Source organism: Buteo buteo, chromosome 6 (genome assembly GCF_964188355.1).
Source record: "Buteo buteo chromosome 6, bButBut1.hap1.1, whole genome shotgun sequence".
Lineage (NCBI taxonomy): Eukaryota > Metazoa > Chordata > Aves > Accipitriformes > Accipitridae > Buteo > Buteo buteo.
The window spans coordinates 42,560,247-42,578,292 of record NC_134176.1 but is presented as its reverse complement, the minus strand read 5'-3'; the positions used below and the strand labels follow the sequence as shown (position 1 = coordinate 42,578,292).

Genomic DNA, 18,046 nt, shown 5'->3' with positions numbered 1-18,046 from the left:
GACTCATAAACTTGTACTACTTCTTGAAAACTTTATGGAATCAAAATATCTTAGAGAACATAGTAAGTGTCACATCTATCATATTTTGGCTGGCTTGGACTAGGTGCTTTCCAGTTAGTCAGACAGGTGGCCCTTGTTTTCTTGTCCTGGATACCTGATGCTGAGTAAAACAAGCATGGGATCCCTACCTCTGCCTGTGCTTCAGGCTGCCTTTCCTCTCCTGTGCCAGAGAGCAACCCCTGCAGCAAGTCTTACCGAAGCAGAGAGATGTTCTTCCGTGGGATCTCCTTCAGCTCGCTCAGAGTGGCAGCCTTCCCTGCAAAGCAGTAGTTGGGGTTGTAATCTGTCATGATGGCTGATGTGCGGATTTTGCTTAGTTTATATTCTGGACTCTGCAGTCGTGCTCTGGCCCCTTCCAGCTGCTGCTTCTTAAGGTGATAAACTGCAGGTGAGGAGGCAAATAAAAATGCACAAACAAGATCAATACCTAGAGAGAAAAGATAATGCTGGCCACACAGAACAGAAAGAAACCAACTCCATAATTGTAAGTGCTTAAGAAACATCTTTAGCTTGCCAGTATCACGCTATTCTCCATGCTCTGTAGTGATTTAATACTGGATATGCAGTCTTATTCCTGCAGAGTCCTAATCACCAGGGAGCAACTTAGGTTTCCTCTGCTTTCCTCTGCTTCTGTGCACATTGGGTAAGGAAAGGGTGCTCCACAAGACATCCTGCTGGCATCAAGTCCCCAAAAGCATACTATCTCCCTGAATGAATTATATGCTTAATTACAGACTGTGACTTCAGCCCATATAGCAGTGGCTGCTAAAGAAATGCCTGCTAAGAGGGCTTTCCAAGCTCTTTTCTCTGTAGCAAATACCAGGACAGAGCAGTCCTTACCCTTTAGGACTCTGCTTGTGCCTAACAGTGGGGTGGTGATGTTCTCTATCACTTCTTTCTCCCCGTCCCTCTGATCCACTTGGGAGACCACAACACTCTGGTTCCAAGTATTAAAAGTAGTGGCATGTGGTTGGGCGGTCTCCTTTTGTCTAATTTAACTGGGAAAAGCCAAGTCAAAGGTTGATAAGGAGTAAGTGTTTCTTACTGATAGATAGGCTGCCACAAGTGAGGATCATTCCAAGCACCACAATCACAGCCACCACAGCTAGGAGGAGTGGGAGAGGCAAGTGTCTCTCTGGGATAGGACCCTGGGGCACTGGAAAAAGAAAAATAGAGGTGCATTAATCAGAAAGCAACCAGAGCTGCTGTAAAGTGTCCCTCTGAAGGTTGCTCCTATTTCAGAAAACAATACAGAGATCATGGCCAGACCATCTTACAAAAAATACAGCAAATCCCTCTACAGCCCTGGAGGTGGAAAAAAATACCTAAATAATTTTTAAAACATTGTGAAGATAGAAAACTAACTGATAAAACACAGATTTCTTATCCATTCTTCAATTTTTTATAAATGGGTAACATCACTGCTCACAAGTGGAAACTCTCTACAGTCTTGATGCTTCGGACTTCCAAGAGACTGTGTCAGGAAATAACAGTGAATACCAGGCATCAGCTGAAGAGGCACAGGGGGAAACTGCTGTGGAAGGAAGTGATTTGTGGCTTAAATAACTCAGCAGTAGGTGGTACATTATACCGGAGAGGTATTTACGCTTAAATATCTGATACACTGTGCCCATTCAGGAAATTTACACTGTGTCTCTTTACAGATGTTTTACTTTCTACCTAATCCAAACCTGAATGTTGGAGCTGGTGACAGAGATGCAGCTCAGTGTGTAAGGAAAGGACATGGGGAATTTTCAGTCATACGTTTGACTGACATTTCTCATAACACTGTGTTCACTAGAGCCACTAGCTGTAACTTGGGGAATTGACCATCAATAAAGCCAGGAGAAGAGATAGTACAAAGAATACAAATGTTATCCAATGAGGATAAAACTTCACATCTTACCAGTGCAGGTGACATTGTCATTGGCTAGCACAGCCCCCATCTCACATTGGCAGACTGGCAGGTTGGTGTCAGGGTCCCGCTTACAGTTGTCTGAGTGGCAGTGGCTGCAGTTAAGATAGATCTGAACCTCTACCTCACCGTGACTCTCCATGGCTGAACAAGGAATCAGACACAACAGGTGGGTTTAGTTCAGTTCTTCCCATCTTGTTTCGGTAAGGAAAAAAAAACCTCAAACCCAGCAGGCATCTACAACTTCTCTCCTCTGCAGGAGAGCAGATAGTCCAACACAGTGTGGACATATCAGAAACCTGATGGGGGCCAGGAGGGAAGAAGGTATTGGGTCCCTCAGGCAAACAGAGAGGTCTTGAAGTGAATTGACCTGGAATTGTCTGAGACTGAGGATGTGCAGTTGAACTTGATGACTGGTGTCTCTTCTGCTTTAGAGATTGAGAGGAAAAAGGTCCCAGAGCACTATAGAAATATTTAAAGAAATTACCACAGCTAAAGATCTGACCTGCAGAGTGAAATATGCCTGAATGAAATGCATAAAAAGCAAGGACAGGAGGAGAGGGAACAGGAAAGAGGAAATAGAGAGGAAGAAGGGGAAAGGAGGAAGAAAAGAACTAAGAGGAATAAGAAGTATAGTGTACCTGCTAGGGGATGCAAGAAGATCTCTCCAATGGGGTTCACAAAAGAGATGCCATCCTGCCCACCAGCTGTGATATCATCATTATCAGAGGCATGCCCCCCTGGGGAAAGAAGGGTATGGCTAGCTGATCAGTGCTGCATGCTGCAAAAAATGCGATGCCTCTGAAGTGTTGCATTCATTCCTGGCTCTTATCACCTGGGGTCACTCTGCAACCTTCCAGCGATATTAATATGTATAATGTCCTTGATGGATAAATGCTCACTTGACTCAGCCAGTACCAAGGTTAGTGAAGTGACTTATTCCAGCAAAGGTTTCTCAGTTCAGCAATGTAAAAATACATTTGCTTCAAACAGAAAAAAGAAATGGAGCGTTTTCCCTGGGCAACTTGGGAACAAATAAAGGGATGATTCAGCACACCTTCCAAATACTAAATCACATAGGAACACTTCTATAACCCTGATTTCCCCGACTAAAGAGATGGTGGAGAGTAGGGAGGGTTTCATACTCTTCAGCTTTGAAGTATCTGTGAATCACCTTCTGCAGCAGTGTACCTCTGCACTAAGAGCTCTAGCCCTTAACTGCAGGTGCTCTGAAGGGTACAAAGTTAGACATCATGATTATTCCTCCAGCAGACTTACCTCTGTAGCCCCCGCCTCCTCCACCAGAAGTACAAGCTCCTCCTCCCCCCCCAAAGCCACCAGAGGTGGCCCACTGGAGCTTGGCTAGTGCTTGGGGACAAGCTTGACCCCCTTCTCCACCTTCCAGAAGGGACTTCCCAGCCTGAGGAAGCAGACTCTCATCTTGCCAGCCACCACCTCCACCTTCAGTCAGAGAGTGAGAAAACCAAACAAGAACAGGTGAGGGAAGCACAAATAGAGGAAAGTGGGAGAGATACTATACAGAGACAGAGATTGGCCCTTATTAATTTCTTAAGTGCCTGCATTCAAATTAACTTTTTCTTTAAGGTTAAGAGAATATACAGACAAGCTCCTTGTTGCCATGGACAATAAGAAAGTGGAAATCTAATGCACAGCCTGTGGTATGCCCTGCATAACCAGCACCTTAGCACCAATTTCTAGTGGCATTAGAGAAATAAGGAGCCCACCACTCCCCTTTGGGATAACTGGTTAGGGCTTTCAGCCGTGTGAGATGCTGAGTTCCCCAAGGAAATAAAAACTCACTGGATTTCCTTGTCTTCCTCTAGTGGCCCCTCTATAAGGCTATTCCAGCAGGAGATGGAGAACCACTGGATTTTTTTGTCTCTTAGGAATGGATTCTAGGCACAGCTGTTACAAGACTATAAATAAGCTTCCATCTCTGGTATAATTCCCATAATATAATTCTTGTTGTTAGAGTTTCAGGGGAGTAACAGGGAAAAAGTCTTCTCTTCAAAGGCCATTGTTACAGTGCAAAGGAGTGGGCTTCATCCCCTGACCATCTTTTCACTGAGACATTTTATAGAAGAGAGGAGTCCTCCTATGGCATAGCCTCTACTGGACCACTCATCACCTGCCCTATGCATTCTCTTTTATCTGGTGACATACCATATAAGACGACATCCATTGTAGACTACCACCATATTTCTAACAACTACTGCCACAGAAAAATTCCAAAAGATCAAAAAAGAAGCCCCTCACTTCGTGCATACAGGACAATGTGTGTATTCAGCCATCTAATTCAGACTTTGTGTGGTTTTAGTGTCTCACCTGCTGCCCCAGTCCTCCCACTGACTCCCAGGTACCGCAGTACTGTTCTCAAATTGTTCCAGGGGTACGTCATCCAGTGAGCTGTCCTGAGCCTTCAGGTAGGCTTTCCTCCTCCTCCTGCTGCGATGAGCAAAGGTTCGAAAATCCCATCCTTCTGCTGGAAAACCCCCCATCAAACATCAGAAAAACTTCACATCCCTTGGATATGTGAACTCACATAAACTCATCAAAAAGCCTGAAAGCATCCCAAAGAAGAGTGGCCGAAGGCCAGGGCAATGCTTCTGATTGTCTCCTAAGTTCATTACAAAAATGTTTCACATCATGTTCCTGTGTGCAAAAGTAACTGTTTAACTGAACACCAAAGTTTTGGGATTTATTTTTTTCAGGACTGCTGCCAGTATTAAAGTGGGATCCTGGTGTGGTTCCCAGACCTGAGCCATCGAGAACTGAGGAACCAGTTCAGCTAGCTTAGTAACAGTATGATCAAGGATATGAAGAGAGATGAAGCATTTAAATGAAAAGACAAAGAGGGACAGAAGGATAGGGAGGAAAGGAGGGAGGAAGGGAGGGAGGGAAAAAGAGAAGAGGGAGAGAGACACTCCTTTTTCATCACTTTTTTTTAAGAACAGAGTATCATATGCCATGATTGACCATGAAAGCTATTTGTTCTGCTGGACACTGCTCAGGCAGGATGTAAAGTAGAAATACTTACTCTAAAGATGTAGGTTGCTCCTCCTCCCCCTCCCCCTCCTCCAGCCCAGTCCTTCAGGTCCTTTTTTTTTTTGTAATCTTCTTCAATGAGAGATGACTCCCCTAAGCAGATCTTCTGGGTTTCAGGATTGCCCTGAAAGGAGACAAGAGATGCACTCAGATATCAGCAAAGTCCAACTCTTGACGGTTGTCTGTATATCTCAGTATAATAATCTTGTATTGTTTGTGACATAGATCAGGCATATATAAATCAGTATATATATTATCTTTATGGAAAGTGAACTCTTCTACAAGGACCAACAGCTGAGGGACAAATCTGTTCTTTCCAATTTGCAAACTCACATTACACACGCAAGTGCAAATAAAAATGCTCACAGAAAAAAACAAAGCAATACAGCAATAACGCATTATTGATATCACATAATTCATATTTTGCATATTTAGAACATCTTATACCCAAGAACACTCAAATGTGTTGAATTACAGATTAATTCTCAGAACTTCCTTACTACTGTATTTATTAGGTATTTCTCAAGGTCATAAATGCATAAAGCAGACAGAGGTGACCTGCACATAGAGTGACCTACTGACACATCTTGGAAGAGAAATATGGAGTCCCAGCTTCCTATTCCTGCTAAATACCAGAGAACACTGAAAAGGCTGAAAAAGTGAAGACTGTTTGGCCATCTTAGATTTTTTTTTTTTTTGTGACACCTGAGTTTCATGAGTTTCAATGACTTTGTAAATCTGCCCAGCTTCACTCAGATGATGAAGTCTGAATGATTTCAGAAACTGCTATGTTGCCTCAGTGCAGGTGAAATCCCTACTTGTGTGGGTCATGTCACATATCTAGGCCAGAAGCGTGGTGCCAGTTTTACTGCCTGTGTCCTCTCATTCAAAGAAGAGGACAAGAGATGACAAGGTAGATGAGGACCAGGGAAAAGCAACTGGTGTAAATCTAAGGAGAGAGAATGCACGTTTGGAGCTGCAGAACTTCTTCAGAGAACGGAAAACAAACATCAGTTACCCAACATATAGATTCATCAGGATTTCCAAAGCCAAAGAAAGTTGGGCTTTGGAAGTGGGGAAAAAATGAATAGAAACTTCTTCCAATAGCATCTGCCAGAGGGAGGGAGGTAGTTCTGGGTTATACTTTGTAATTTGGAGAACAAGTCATGAAATGCAAGGGAATAATGGACAGCTTTGAAGACTATGACTTAAGCCTACAGAGCGCACTAGAGAGGGAACTGCAGATATACAAATGTATGTTTTATTTAGATAGATACAATTCTTGTCCTATCTAAAGTGAAAAAAGGCTGGTTTTAGAATCTGTTGCAGTATCTGGGTAAGGCATCATATGCTCTGGGCAAGGTACATGGTAACTTTGAATGCCTACAATAATAGCGTACACATTCCAAAACTCAGCAGTCTATCTCTGGGGAAAAGAGAAAACAGCTTTGTTCCTGGGCAAGGGCTGACAGATCACATTTCTGGAAAGAGGCAATACCAAAGAATTCATGCTGAAAAGAGGCAACTTTTGAGCCTAAGTGATAAAAGGACTTTCAAATCATTGGGTCTAGCATTAGAGGACACATATACAAGCATTCACGTCATCAATTTCTGTTTCTCATGAGTGGGTTTTTTGTCATTACAAATGCCTAATCCCGGGGCCACTGTAGTTAGTGGGAAAATTCCCACTGGTTTTGATAGGCTTTGGATTCAGACCTTAGTCTCAAAGCTTAGGGAGCATCTAACACAGTGCAGCCATAACACTGCTGGATACTCCATAAATAACAGTAAAATATCTGAAATCCTGGCAAAGAGAAAGAAACCTAGGCTGTGGAAAAATAAGAGAGGGAGCATGCAACTCTTGCCTACTAGCTCCCTGCTTAAAATAAGCAGAAGAAAGCTGATGAAGAACTTATTTCAAACACCAGGAGCTTAAAGCAAAGTTCCTGTGGGCTTCATATTTGTTTGTGCATTTTGGGATTGTTTTTCTTTTCAGAGTTCTTTATATTTGTTTTGAGATTCTTTCTAACTTGGTTTATTGGTTCTCCCAGTGTCCTGACTAGATTTCATTGCTGGATTCTGGGATTTCTATCTTTCATCACCAAACCCCAAGCCACCCACTGAATCGTATCTGCAATGTCTCTGCCCACACGTGCTTGTGCTGCCCTCACCCCAGGGCAGGCATCCTCCCCCTGCTGCCCCACTAAGATGTACAGCAGCTCATCTTTCTCCAGCTGGAAGGTGGCTGAGATGAAGACCCCGTGGGACCTCTTATTGTGGTTTTTGGCTCCCTTTCCCCCTGCTGCTCCATAGGCAGAAATCCTGGAAGAAAAAGTAAGTAGTTAAAGAGACAAATCTCACACTTCTCCATCCAAAGCAACTCCATCCTCAAGATCTCCCCAGCCTGCACTTCCAAACAGGCATTGCTTCAGAGTAGGCTCCTCTACTGCAGCATCTCATGGCTATTCTTTGTACAAGACCCGTGTATCTAGGCTGCTCAAGAAGATAAACCAACTCTGCACCAGAGCACTGGAGACAGAGACTTTAGGAGCAAACAGCATGAGCTGGTATAGCCAAATCTAGAAGACCAAGGCTTCGGGACTGAAATGATGGCAGCACTTCCACTTGACCACACGCCCACACTCACTCCTGTTCTGATCTAAGTCACCACTCTACCCTTCCATGCTTTGCAGTAGCTCAGACACAGATCCTTACAGCTAGCGCTCCTATTTCTCTCTTACTTCACTGCCCCCTCCACCCACTCAGGACAGATGGTCCCACACTTGTGCTTGCTGAAGCTCCACAAACAAAAAGTAGATAAACTTGGCTGCCTCTCCAGCACACACTGATACTCACCTGTATCGGTTTGTGGCTGGCACTCTCCAGACTTGCACTCCCCGGAGCCTGCCCTCTTTCTCCACAGTCACCGACACGTTGCTGTTCTTATAGGCACTGTCGCACTGAGCCTGAGTTGGTCCGTGTGGACCACTGGCACCACATGTTGTGAACCACCAGAGAACAACAGATGTGTCCCCTGTGACCAAAACAGCAAGAGTCGGGGCAGATGTGAGCTTCCCTTTATTTCTCAGACATGCGCAATAACTCACAGAACTGCATAAGCAAAGAGCAAGTGTCATCAAAACAAACAACTGTTCCTGTTGATATCTTTCCTTAATGATCCTTTGATAACAAAATTCACATTATTATTATTCACAAAGAACATTAATGATTTTTAGATAAAAAACAGATGATCAAGAGAAAGACCATGTTGCAGCAGTATATGCTATCTACAGGGCTTTAAAACTCAATCCATCTATTTGATCACATGCTTATTATTATAGTCATAACAAATATTGCTTAAACTTGCATTTACAATGTTGAGGACTTAAAAATAACTTTAGCATGTACTGGCTTTCATCTGTTCAACTTTAATGCATCTCCCTTGTAATACAATCCACTAAGATACCACCCTTAATTATATGATCACAGAGTACTTACATTATCCCAACTTTATTCTAGTCATAGCACAACTACTGCTCTGTATATAGTCACTGTTTGCTTTTTTCCCCTCTCACCTTATTTCCTGCACAATATTTAATAAATCATGGGCTGCAGATAAACCCCATCAATTGGGGGAGGAGGGGGAGAGGGGAACAGGACTTCGAGAAGGTGTTTATCCAAATATCTCACAGACTTTATCAAATTTCTCTTCTCAGTGCCAGCATGAAGCAATGAGATATTATTCAATTTTCCAGATGAGAACTGAAGCATATACACAGAAATAAAGTTTGAAAACATCTGCCATTACAACTAGTGACCATCTATGAAACATGGTGAAAATTTAAGTGACTTGTCTCAGGCTCACAGAAGAATCCTGTGGCAGCAGCAACAGGCAGGAGGGCAGCCTCTTGCTACTTTCAGTAGAGGCCCTTTTCCTCCAAGCAAAATTTTTCCTGGTTCTCATGAAGAATTATTCTTTTGTTTCTACAATAATGCAGCAGATAACCAACTCCTCCATTTCACAACCCTTGTCCAAGACCCAAACATATCCATCATGTCCAGTGAATGAGATGGGGCCTAAAAGTAAAACTATTTAATAATGTATCTAAAACCCGTGCGATGCAGTGCATGCACAAGGGCCAGAGTCAGAAGTAGAACCGTTTAAGAGCTGAATGATTAAAATAGCAGTAAAATTCACAAACCTTTAAAAGAAAAATTCTAATCTTATTTAAAGGATAAGGCAAGCAAAACTACCCCCAACATGTCATCCTGCAAACACGCAGATGGATCACCGGGGTAAGTGTGTTAGCTACCTTACAGAAATCTCTGTAAGGTAGCTAACGGCTACTTGAGCTAACAGGAGCTGACAGCAGTACAGATTGTCACATTTCAGGTGGACACAGTCTTCAGGAGGTGGTGCAGTCACACACAGGTATTTGTTGGCAGCAAAGCAGCCTCAAGCACAACCTCCCCTCCTCAGGCCCTCCTTTAGACAGCTCTTCTCACCCACACAGTTGTTATCTGTCCTCCAGAGTGGCAGTCTCTACTGCTACCAGTAAACTGGTCCCCAGTGTGCCCTGTTCTCCTAGTTTTTCATCCAGTTTTTCTCCTCAGTGGATTTCCAGATCCTCACTTACTTCCCCTGCCTGGATCTTCATCTTTACACTCCTATTCTCTACCCATTAGGTTCAGCTTCGCTGCTCACCAAGTGCCAGTAAATCTCTTTCTGTCCGCATCTTTCTGTACTGGTCTACACCTTTCATTCCTGAGCTGGCTTTTGTGCACTCCAAATCTGAGTCACGCAGCTTTTGCTTTTACTTTAAGCTTCTGCTTTTCTTTAAAGAGGTCCTGCTATTTAAGGACTGGTGAGTTGGGCTCCAGCAAACTGCTGCCCTGTAGCCAAACAGAGACTACCTAACATGGTCTCCACATCTTTGGGATGGCTTATATTTAGTTGCCCTGTTGCTATAGGGCAGGCAGATCACACACAGGACATGGGAAGGGAGCCACCTTTTATAGCCAAGAGGCAGGTTTTCAGTACTGAATCAGGTACCTGGGAGGGAGGGCTCTTCCAGGGGGATCAGAAGATGATCATCGAGGATACTAATCTCCCGTGGGTACTGGCGCTTCCCACCAAAATGATTTCGTTGTCTTCCTGTAATAGTTTGTAGAATGGATGAGAGAGATTGGAGGATGGTAGAAAAGAGAGATGGAAAAATCTAAAGATCACATGAATGAACCAAATACAACCATTTGGTTAAAATAAGTAAATAATAACTTGGTCACAAGAGGTGTTTTAAAAAATCATAATTTTTTATTATTCTTTTGGGCCCATGCCTTGCGTTAGCTACTTGTATCTGTGCTGAAGTCAGTGGGTTTTCACATGAACACAAACTCTCCATGTTATCCCATGCAGGCTCACCTGCAGGATAAGCTCCTTGGCCAGCAAATTGCACTGGCTGTGATTACAAGAGACTTTAGGAAAAACATAGTGTGGGAGAACAGATACCAGGTATTGATGTCCTGCTGGTGAAAGGGGTGGGTGACAATTCCGGACAGGCAAACACGTGGAGGTGTAAAGAAGAGGCATAGAAAAAATTGTTATCTTTGGTTCTGAATGGTGTCATGGTAAGTGAACCAGCCTAACAGATCACTCCCCTCTCAGCAACCAACTTTGAGCACCTCAGAGCTTGCTTAGAGAATAAAATACTAAATAAAATTAAACGTGTCACTAACATACACAGCTAAGAAACAGCAGCATGCCCTTGACACAAGCTGGACAAACTTTGGACAAACCTTTTTGAAAAACACAGAGCAAACCCACTACATTTCTGACCAGTGAAACAGGCCCTTAAAAATCAGCCCTTTCTCAGAGAGGAGGGACTTCAAAGCAATTGCTGATCCAAAGCATCTGAATGCATTAAGAACCACATAACCAAAGCTGCCTTACAACAGGAAAAAGTAATAACTGAACCCTTTCCTTATAATCTGTAGGCATCCTGTTTCAATAGTTAATTTACCCATTTTTATGCAGATCTTTGATTGGAAAATGTCTATAAGAAAATGGAGAGACTTCCTTCCATTTTATGAGCCCTCAGTTAATTTAATACTGAGCATTTTTCATCAGTTGAAAAACATTACAAATATTTCAATTTGTTCCAGTTGTGAGAATCTAACAGCTGTTTGATGCTCTATTCAAAAGAGACTCACTCAGTTCCAGCTGGACAATTATCTCTGCTGCAAAGCCACTGCTCTAAATAGCGATAATTAACACCCTTGTTAGCTGTGTCAGAAAGGCCAAATAACTAATTGAAGCATGGAGACCTTGCTGAGCTTTTACTCCTGAGAATATTCCCCCCAGGTCTGACTGAAAGCACATTGATGGATGGAAGTAAAAGGGAGCTTTGTACTGACACACTCTGTTCATACCGAGATAGAGAACTTCAATGGATGAAGTTGTCAAGCCAGCGAAAAATGAAATTAACCCAAAACAAATGAACTGGATCAAAGACAAGAAGGAAAACCAAATGAAAAAGACAACGCATGGCCAGAAAAGATGCTTGGTCTCCCAAGGCCTGCACTGAATTACAAATCCCAAAGGTCACAACAGTTTCAGATACAGAGACGTACAAGAAGTCTGGTTATGTTTGCCAGAACGAAGGAATGTAAATCACTCTCTGAAACAGAGAATCGGTTTGTGTGTCTGCATGGATTTTTTTGCAGCATCCCAACTGAGTATCCTAAGGCAATGCCTCGTTTCCAAACAAACAATCTTTCCTCCCTGTCCAAACAGTCCCAAGCCCTCACGTGCTACAAGAAAGTTTCTGTCTCTTCCGTGCTCAGCAGCAGACAAGCTGCAAGACAGGCTCAGCATCACCCTGTCCACATGAGCTGTTAACTCTTAGAAGGCTGATGTTTTATGCACTGTCAGACATGAATTTGTAAGGTGGCATTTTCTACAAACATGGTGTAGCCCTGGGATCCAGGGGCTGGTACTCCAGTCTATTTTAGCTTCCACTTCCTCCTCTGACAGCCAACATGTTGACTGTAAGTGAACGGAAGGGAACAAGATTTAATTCATATTAAGTTTTACCTATATCAGAAAAATATGAAGAGCACAGGACTCCTTTCTCCAGGATTTAGCTAACGCTGTTGATTTCCACACTGAAAAGGGAGAGAGGGAAGAGTAAAGAAGAAAGACGGGGGATCTCCTGCAGGCAAAGAGCTGAAGTAACTCACTCCTACTTCTCCGTCTCTGGGACTGTAATGAAAAAAGATATAGTGGTCCTGTGGCCAGGATTAACCAGAGTAGGGTGTCCCACAGGATCCTCAAAGTGTGCATGGTCTCGTCAGAGATCCCACCTTACTGATGCAGGTTTGACTATTTCTGGAAGCCTCTCCAGCTTGTCCTGGAGTGGGACAAAGAATGAGGAAGCTGCACCAGCTTCCCCCTACCCCATCCCTTTGGCTGATCTATTGCATTTCCAGTCAACACCTTAAATCAGGGAAATGAGGCAGTAATGAGGCTTGACCCATCCCCCGCAATTCACCTCAAGCAATGAGACTGGTGATCAACAGAACCAGACCTTGTTGGGTCAGGGACTTCGAAGTCAAGAACTAGAAATATGCTGTACAAAAGCTCTCTTTGGACAATCTTGCCATTTATAAACCAGTCTTCTGGGAAATTGTAAATGATGCACAGAACAAAATGTAATCCCTAGGCCAGGGCAAAAGAGTACACTTTAATAGACCGCAGACCTGTGATCTTAATTGGAAAAACATAATGCTCGGAGCACCAAAAGGTAATAGTAAAAGCAGTGAGCACATAAGCACTGAGGCGGGCAACAATCAGCACTCTATTTGCCATGACAGCCCACGTTTTCATATTTAGACACTCAAAATCCAGACCTCTTCCTATGAAAGCTCTAGTTAACTAAAATGATAAAATATCTTTATGCTTGTCCCCTAAAAGTTCTCACAACAAACTAGACCCATGTCACTCGGTCTGTGACACCGTCGTACACAAGGTGATTGTATGAACCAGAAGGTGGTTTCATCTCACCTTTTTCACAGGGAAAACATCTGTCCCTGCCCAGGAGCTGCCATCCAAAGAATGGTCTGTTTGTTTTTTGTCCTTATTGATGTCCCTTGAGCTGCCCTCACTACCCACTTGTTGTCCTCCTGAATCTTACTGAATCTTTCCTCTTGATTTTGAGGTCCATGGAAAACCTCACCTTTTTTCCCAGCTTGCATACAGACAAGCAGTGCTTTCAGAGTCTGCACTGGGTTTGGTAGAGCAATTGAACTACAGGATTGAAATAGATGGAGAAAATAATATTTACATCCTAGCAAGCAGCAAATTCTTCCTTCCTGCCATACATCCTTCCTGCTGCCCTCACGCAAAGAATTCACTGCTTGGATCTTAATTGGCTCCATCTCTGACATCTGAAACCTCTCCTTGCCAGGGAGAAATAATTTCATTACTGAAAACACAACAGAGCTGCTGGGCTTCTCTGCAACCTAACTGAATTAAAGTCATGAGAAGACAAATGCAAGGGGGTTGCTTTCAGAGGCGAGAAAACGTCAATTTGTAAAGAGGATTCAAGGAACAGCAGCAAGTGCAGAGCTTCCGAGAAATATGTTTCCTTTGTGATGTCTGTCTTCTGCCCGAGTCACACATCTCTGGGTCACGCATTCAGATGGGATAAGTGCCAGCTGCTCCTGGACATCAGTGTGATTTATACTAATTGAAAATGAGGAGTAACTTGGGCGGTCTAATGGACAAGCTCCAAAACATTGCTGCAGTGGCATTTATGCCCCACCTATTTGCCAAAGGATACATCCCTACACCAGAGCCAGCAAAATGTCTGTGGGTAAACTGGAGGCTGTATTTGCTCTCAGAAGGGCAGTATACTCCAGCAGCTGGGTGCACATCAGCTGGCACAAGAACATCTGGAATCACTTCCTTCAGTTTCCTCAAAAGATTTCAAAACAAAGTGTTAGCATGGAGGTCCCAAAGTGTTGGGAGCCAGGGGTGTTAAGGAGCTGAAGTGAACAAATGACATTACCATCAAGGAACATCTCTTCCTCTTAATTTCAAATGAAAATGTGCATGCTCAGCATTTTATAGAAGGGTGGTTTCAATGCCCAAAGAACAAAGGGACAGAGAACAACAGACTGAATCAGACAAAGGTGGGAGGGAACAAGGTCTTTTGTTGATGAACTTTTAACACATGTCTGTTCTGACATAAGCCTTCCCATATGTTATGTTAGGCTACAGCTAGTCTCTGCAGGGACATGTTATTACCCTAAATGCTGACACGCTAGGTGTGGTGACACATGAAGACTGGTACAGGACCACTGATGCACATTTTGCCTGCAACAGAAGTCGCAATTCAAGTGCTGCATTTTCTCCAGTTCCTTTACAACAGAGCATACAGGTCTTTTCTCCAGGGACAAAAAGGCAATTTCTAATATTTGCAAGTGGTTCAAGTATCCAACCTCTTTCCACTTGTCTGCTAAGAAAATCCAACTCTTGCTAACATGCTTCAGAGGGTATCACTGGCTCCATTTTTCAGTGGAATACATTGTCATCAGTCACATTTGCAGTAATGAAGCAAAGGAAAGCATGTCTATTATATATCTAGCAGTGACAGTTGATGTACTTCCTTGCAGAGTAAAACAAACTTGTCACAATAATCTAAACTTTACTGACAGAGAGTCACTTTTTTCCTTCATTTTATTCCTTTCCTCCTCTAAAATATGGTGACTTTCCCCTTTGATTTCAACAAATTCCCTTCGGCTATCAATTGCCAGGGTGCACAGGTCAGCAGGGACTGCTGAAGAACAGTGTGATGTAATCCTTCCACTTAGGGGCTAAGGAATGAGTCTAGTTTTTCTTGCCAAGACACACAGACAGGTCTCAACTCTGTGATACAGGATATCCCACATTAGAAAAAAAAAGAGCACTGTGAGACTCTGACACTGCAAAATTGCCTCTACTTGCGATCTTCAGTAAGTCCGAGGTAAAATGGCACTGTGCTGTAAAAGCTAACACAAACGATCCATGCACACTCTGTGGGGAGAACAGACTGTGTGTGTCCTGGATCTGTGGGATGCTGTTTACACTACCCAAATTCTTTATCGGATTCTGCAATATTTGTAGCTCACCTTCAGTGAAGCAGTCAAGGCCAAATGTAATGTTGTCGATAGCAATGTCAGCTTGGGAATTCCAGCCCCAGGTTGCCAGGAGTTGCAGTTGAAACCTTTGCAATAAGATAGAAATTTTAGAGAAGACAAAGGGGCAGGGGAGAAAAAAAAACCCCAATACCTAAAAATACAATGTTCCCTTATCGAATCATGATTATCAATATTTAGAATGTTTCCTCTAGACAAGCCCTGCTGAGCAGCCAAAAGGGCTTGATAGAAATCTTATCCAGACATCAACCATTAGTAAGGACCAGCCAACATTCATATAATACCACATTTCACGGGGAACAAGAATTAGAGGCCTACTTCCCCTGCTATCTGCACACCCATGTAGAAACACAAGCTACAGTCCCTCGCTAATAGTTATACACAGACAACCATCCTTATTCAATTACTATAAATAGTCAGGGAATTAGACATGTGCAAAAGGGAAGGGAAAAAAGAATCTCCTCCTTTCCATCCCCAAAGAGATAGCCAGAATCAAAACTGAACAGAACAACAATATCCAAATGGACAGGAATCTTGGGCTTGATCCTCAGCCAATGTAACATGAGTTTATTTCAGCTGAAGGTCAGGACATTTTAAATTTCAGCCATGACTCCCTGAAGTGTTCGCTTTCTGGGTGTCTCATCTTTTCCCACCATGACCAGGTGTTTAGCTACTTATTTAGGAGGTCTGTCATGTCCCATGTGCATTATCACATTCTGAATTCACAAGGAAGAAAACGGACTGAAGGATCTCCTTCTAATGGATAGGACTGAATAGGTTTTCATTAAATTTCAGAAATAAACAGATGTCTGATGTCCAGTCCACTTAGAGCTTATTAAAAGCATATAGAGAGGACCTCAATTGCTATCACTGGTGAAGCTCAATGATGATTTATGAGAGATCAAGCACTGACCTGCCTAACACATTAATCATTCAGCCTACAAACACACTTGTCCCAAATTAGTGGCAATAAAGTACATGTGCGTATTCCACCCACCAGCCAAATGTTGGTCCATATCCACATTTAATATAATGTTGCTAGCTGCACCAAAATCTTTAGGGATAAGCTGCTTTTACCGCAACCCGAGAATGGCCCCTTGTACTTAAATGAAAGCATTCACACCTACAGGATCTGAGCACTCTGGGAGTAAGTGTTGGTGCAGCAAATGCAAATCAAGGGTCTCTTGAATGACCATTCTCTTAGCTATGGGGTTAGCAGGGGAATTTGCCATTAGATCCGCTTCCTACAGAAACCGGCCTCTTTATTAGCAGGTTGAGCAATACTTTTGCATTTTGAGACCTTGTACATAAGCCCACTGACACAAGACAGTAATTCCCCCAGCCTTTTGATGGAAGGGAAAGTCACAGCACCCTGAGCCCAGGACTAGGGCACTTCAAGGGCCCACAGCCATAGATACAGCACCACAGCCTACCCTTTACTTAAAGCACCCATGTGGCAGTGTACCCTTGGTCAGGTCAATCTGCTGCATCTCATCCACGCAGTCAGAGCAGGAGCCCACGGCACTGTGCTACAAGATAGATTTCTTCTCCAGCGGAGTACAAGTGGGAGCCTGGGGAATGACCCCCCTCTTCCAGTGCATGAGAATAGACATCTCATAAGCTCTGGGCTCTGTATGCCTCCCTTTCCTCATAACTTCAGAAAACGGGGGAGGAATTTGCCTTTTGAACTCTGTGCTGTGTTAGCCAGAGGGGTTTCCAGTGTTCCTGCTCATTGAGCTCATTTTGCTGACTTCAGCATATTACACTCTCCAGCTCTCTGATGTCTGGTCTTCTGCCTGTCTGATTTTCTTCTGATAGCAACCTTTTTCCCTGTGTGTGTGAACCAAGATAGTGAATTTGCCAGCTGATCACCAGAAGCAATTTTCCAAGTAGCTAGATGCCCAACTGGGAGGCTGATCAGCAAACTGTGTAGTTTGTCTTCCTTCTCTCCTAAGAAATAAATTCACAGGGCAAAGCTGTTGCTAAAAACTACTTATATATCCCCTCCATGGCTGCCTCCTTCTATCCGCTAAGGCTACTCTACTTCTGGCCCCATGAAGCAGTTCATGTCCTGCTACAGCAACTATTTGTTTGCAATTCATGTCTACCCCTTCTTCTTGTGTGATCTGTCCCCTCCCACCTACTTTGCTACTGGCTCTCATCACTTCAATGAACCAGGGAAAAATATAGCCCTTTCATATAGCAAGAGGAGGACAGGAGTTTCCTGAAGATTCAGGATACAGGAAAATAACACGCCAGCCCAAACTCTGTACTAAAAAATTCCCTAAACGCAGAATTGCTGGAGTTTGCATTAACAAGGAAAGCTGCCAGCACCCACAGATATACAGAAAAGTAATTCATGGAGCTTTATACCAAACTGTACTAAGATTGTACAGCAACGTTCACCATACGCCTCGGTTTACAATTGTTTGCAACTTCACCAAACTTAAGCAAATTTAGGCTGAACTTTTCTATTTTGGGTGATTTGGTATGACTTGCCTAGCAGTCAAAATGTCTTGCCAGTGTTGAGGATGAGGCAATGTAGGGTTTCATCATTTTGACCATGCTCGAAAATGCTGACAACTTTTCATGTGCTCTGTGCTACCAGGTATTGGAAGTGGGATCTGACATTTGTGAGGCAGAGACTCACATGGCAGGGATGAGGGTTTTTTCCCATTTGAATGAGAATCTATTCAAATTTTAGTAAAATGTCCTTGAAAATGTAAAATCCCTGACACTTCCATGGCTGGTAGAATTTTTGTAATCCTGCAGTCTCCTCTTCCCTGGATATCTTCGAGTCTGGGGTTA

General features: G+C 43.3%; 1 protein-coding gene across 1 annotated transcript in view; it reads right to left on the bottom strand.

The window, feature by feature from the left end:
- LTK (leukocyte receptor tyrosine kinase) overlaps positions 1-18,046 on the bottom strand; it is a 56,540-nt gene that overhangs the window by 15,667 nt on the left and 22,827 nt on the right. The window contains 13 exon segments of the mRNA XM_075029399.1: positions 256-442; positions 1,106-1,216; positions 1,967-2,119; positions 2,617-2,715; positions 3,254-3,436; positions 4,322-4,349; positions 4,351-4,424; positions 4,427-4,478; positions 5,034-5,165; positions 7,213-7,363; positions 7,898-8,075; positions 10,095-10,196; positions 15,212-15,306. Coding sequence (XP_074885500.1) covers positions 256-442; positions 1,106-1,216; positions 1,967-2,119; positions 2,617-2,715; positions 3,254-3,436; positions 4,322-4,349; positions 4,351-4,424; positions 4,427-4,478; positions 5,034-5,165; positions 7,213-7,363; positions 7,898-8,075; positions 10,095-10,196; positions 15,212-15,306 — 1,545 coding nt within the window.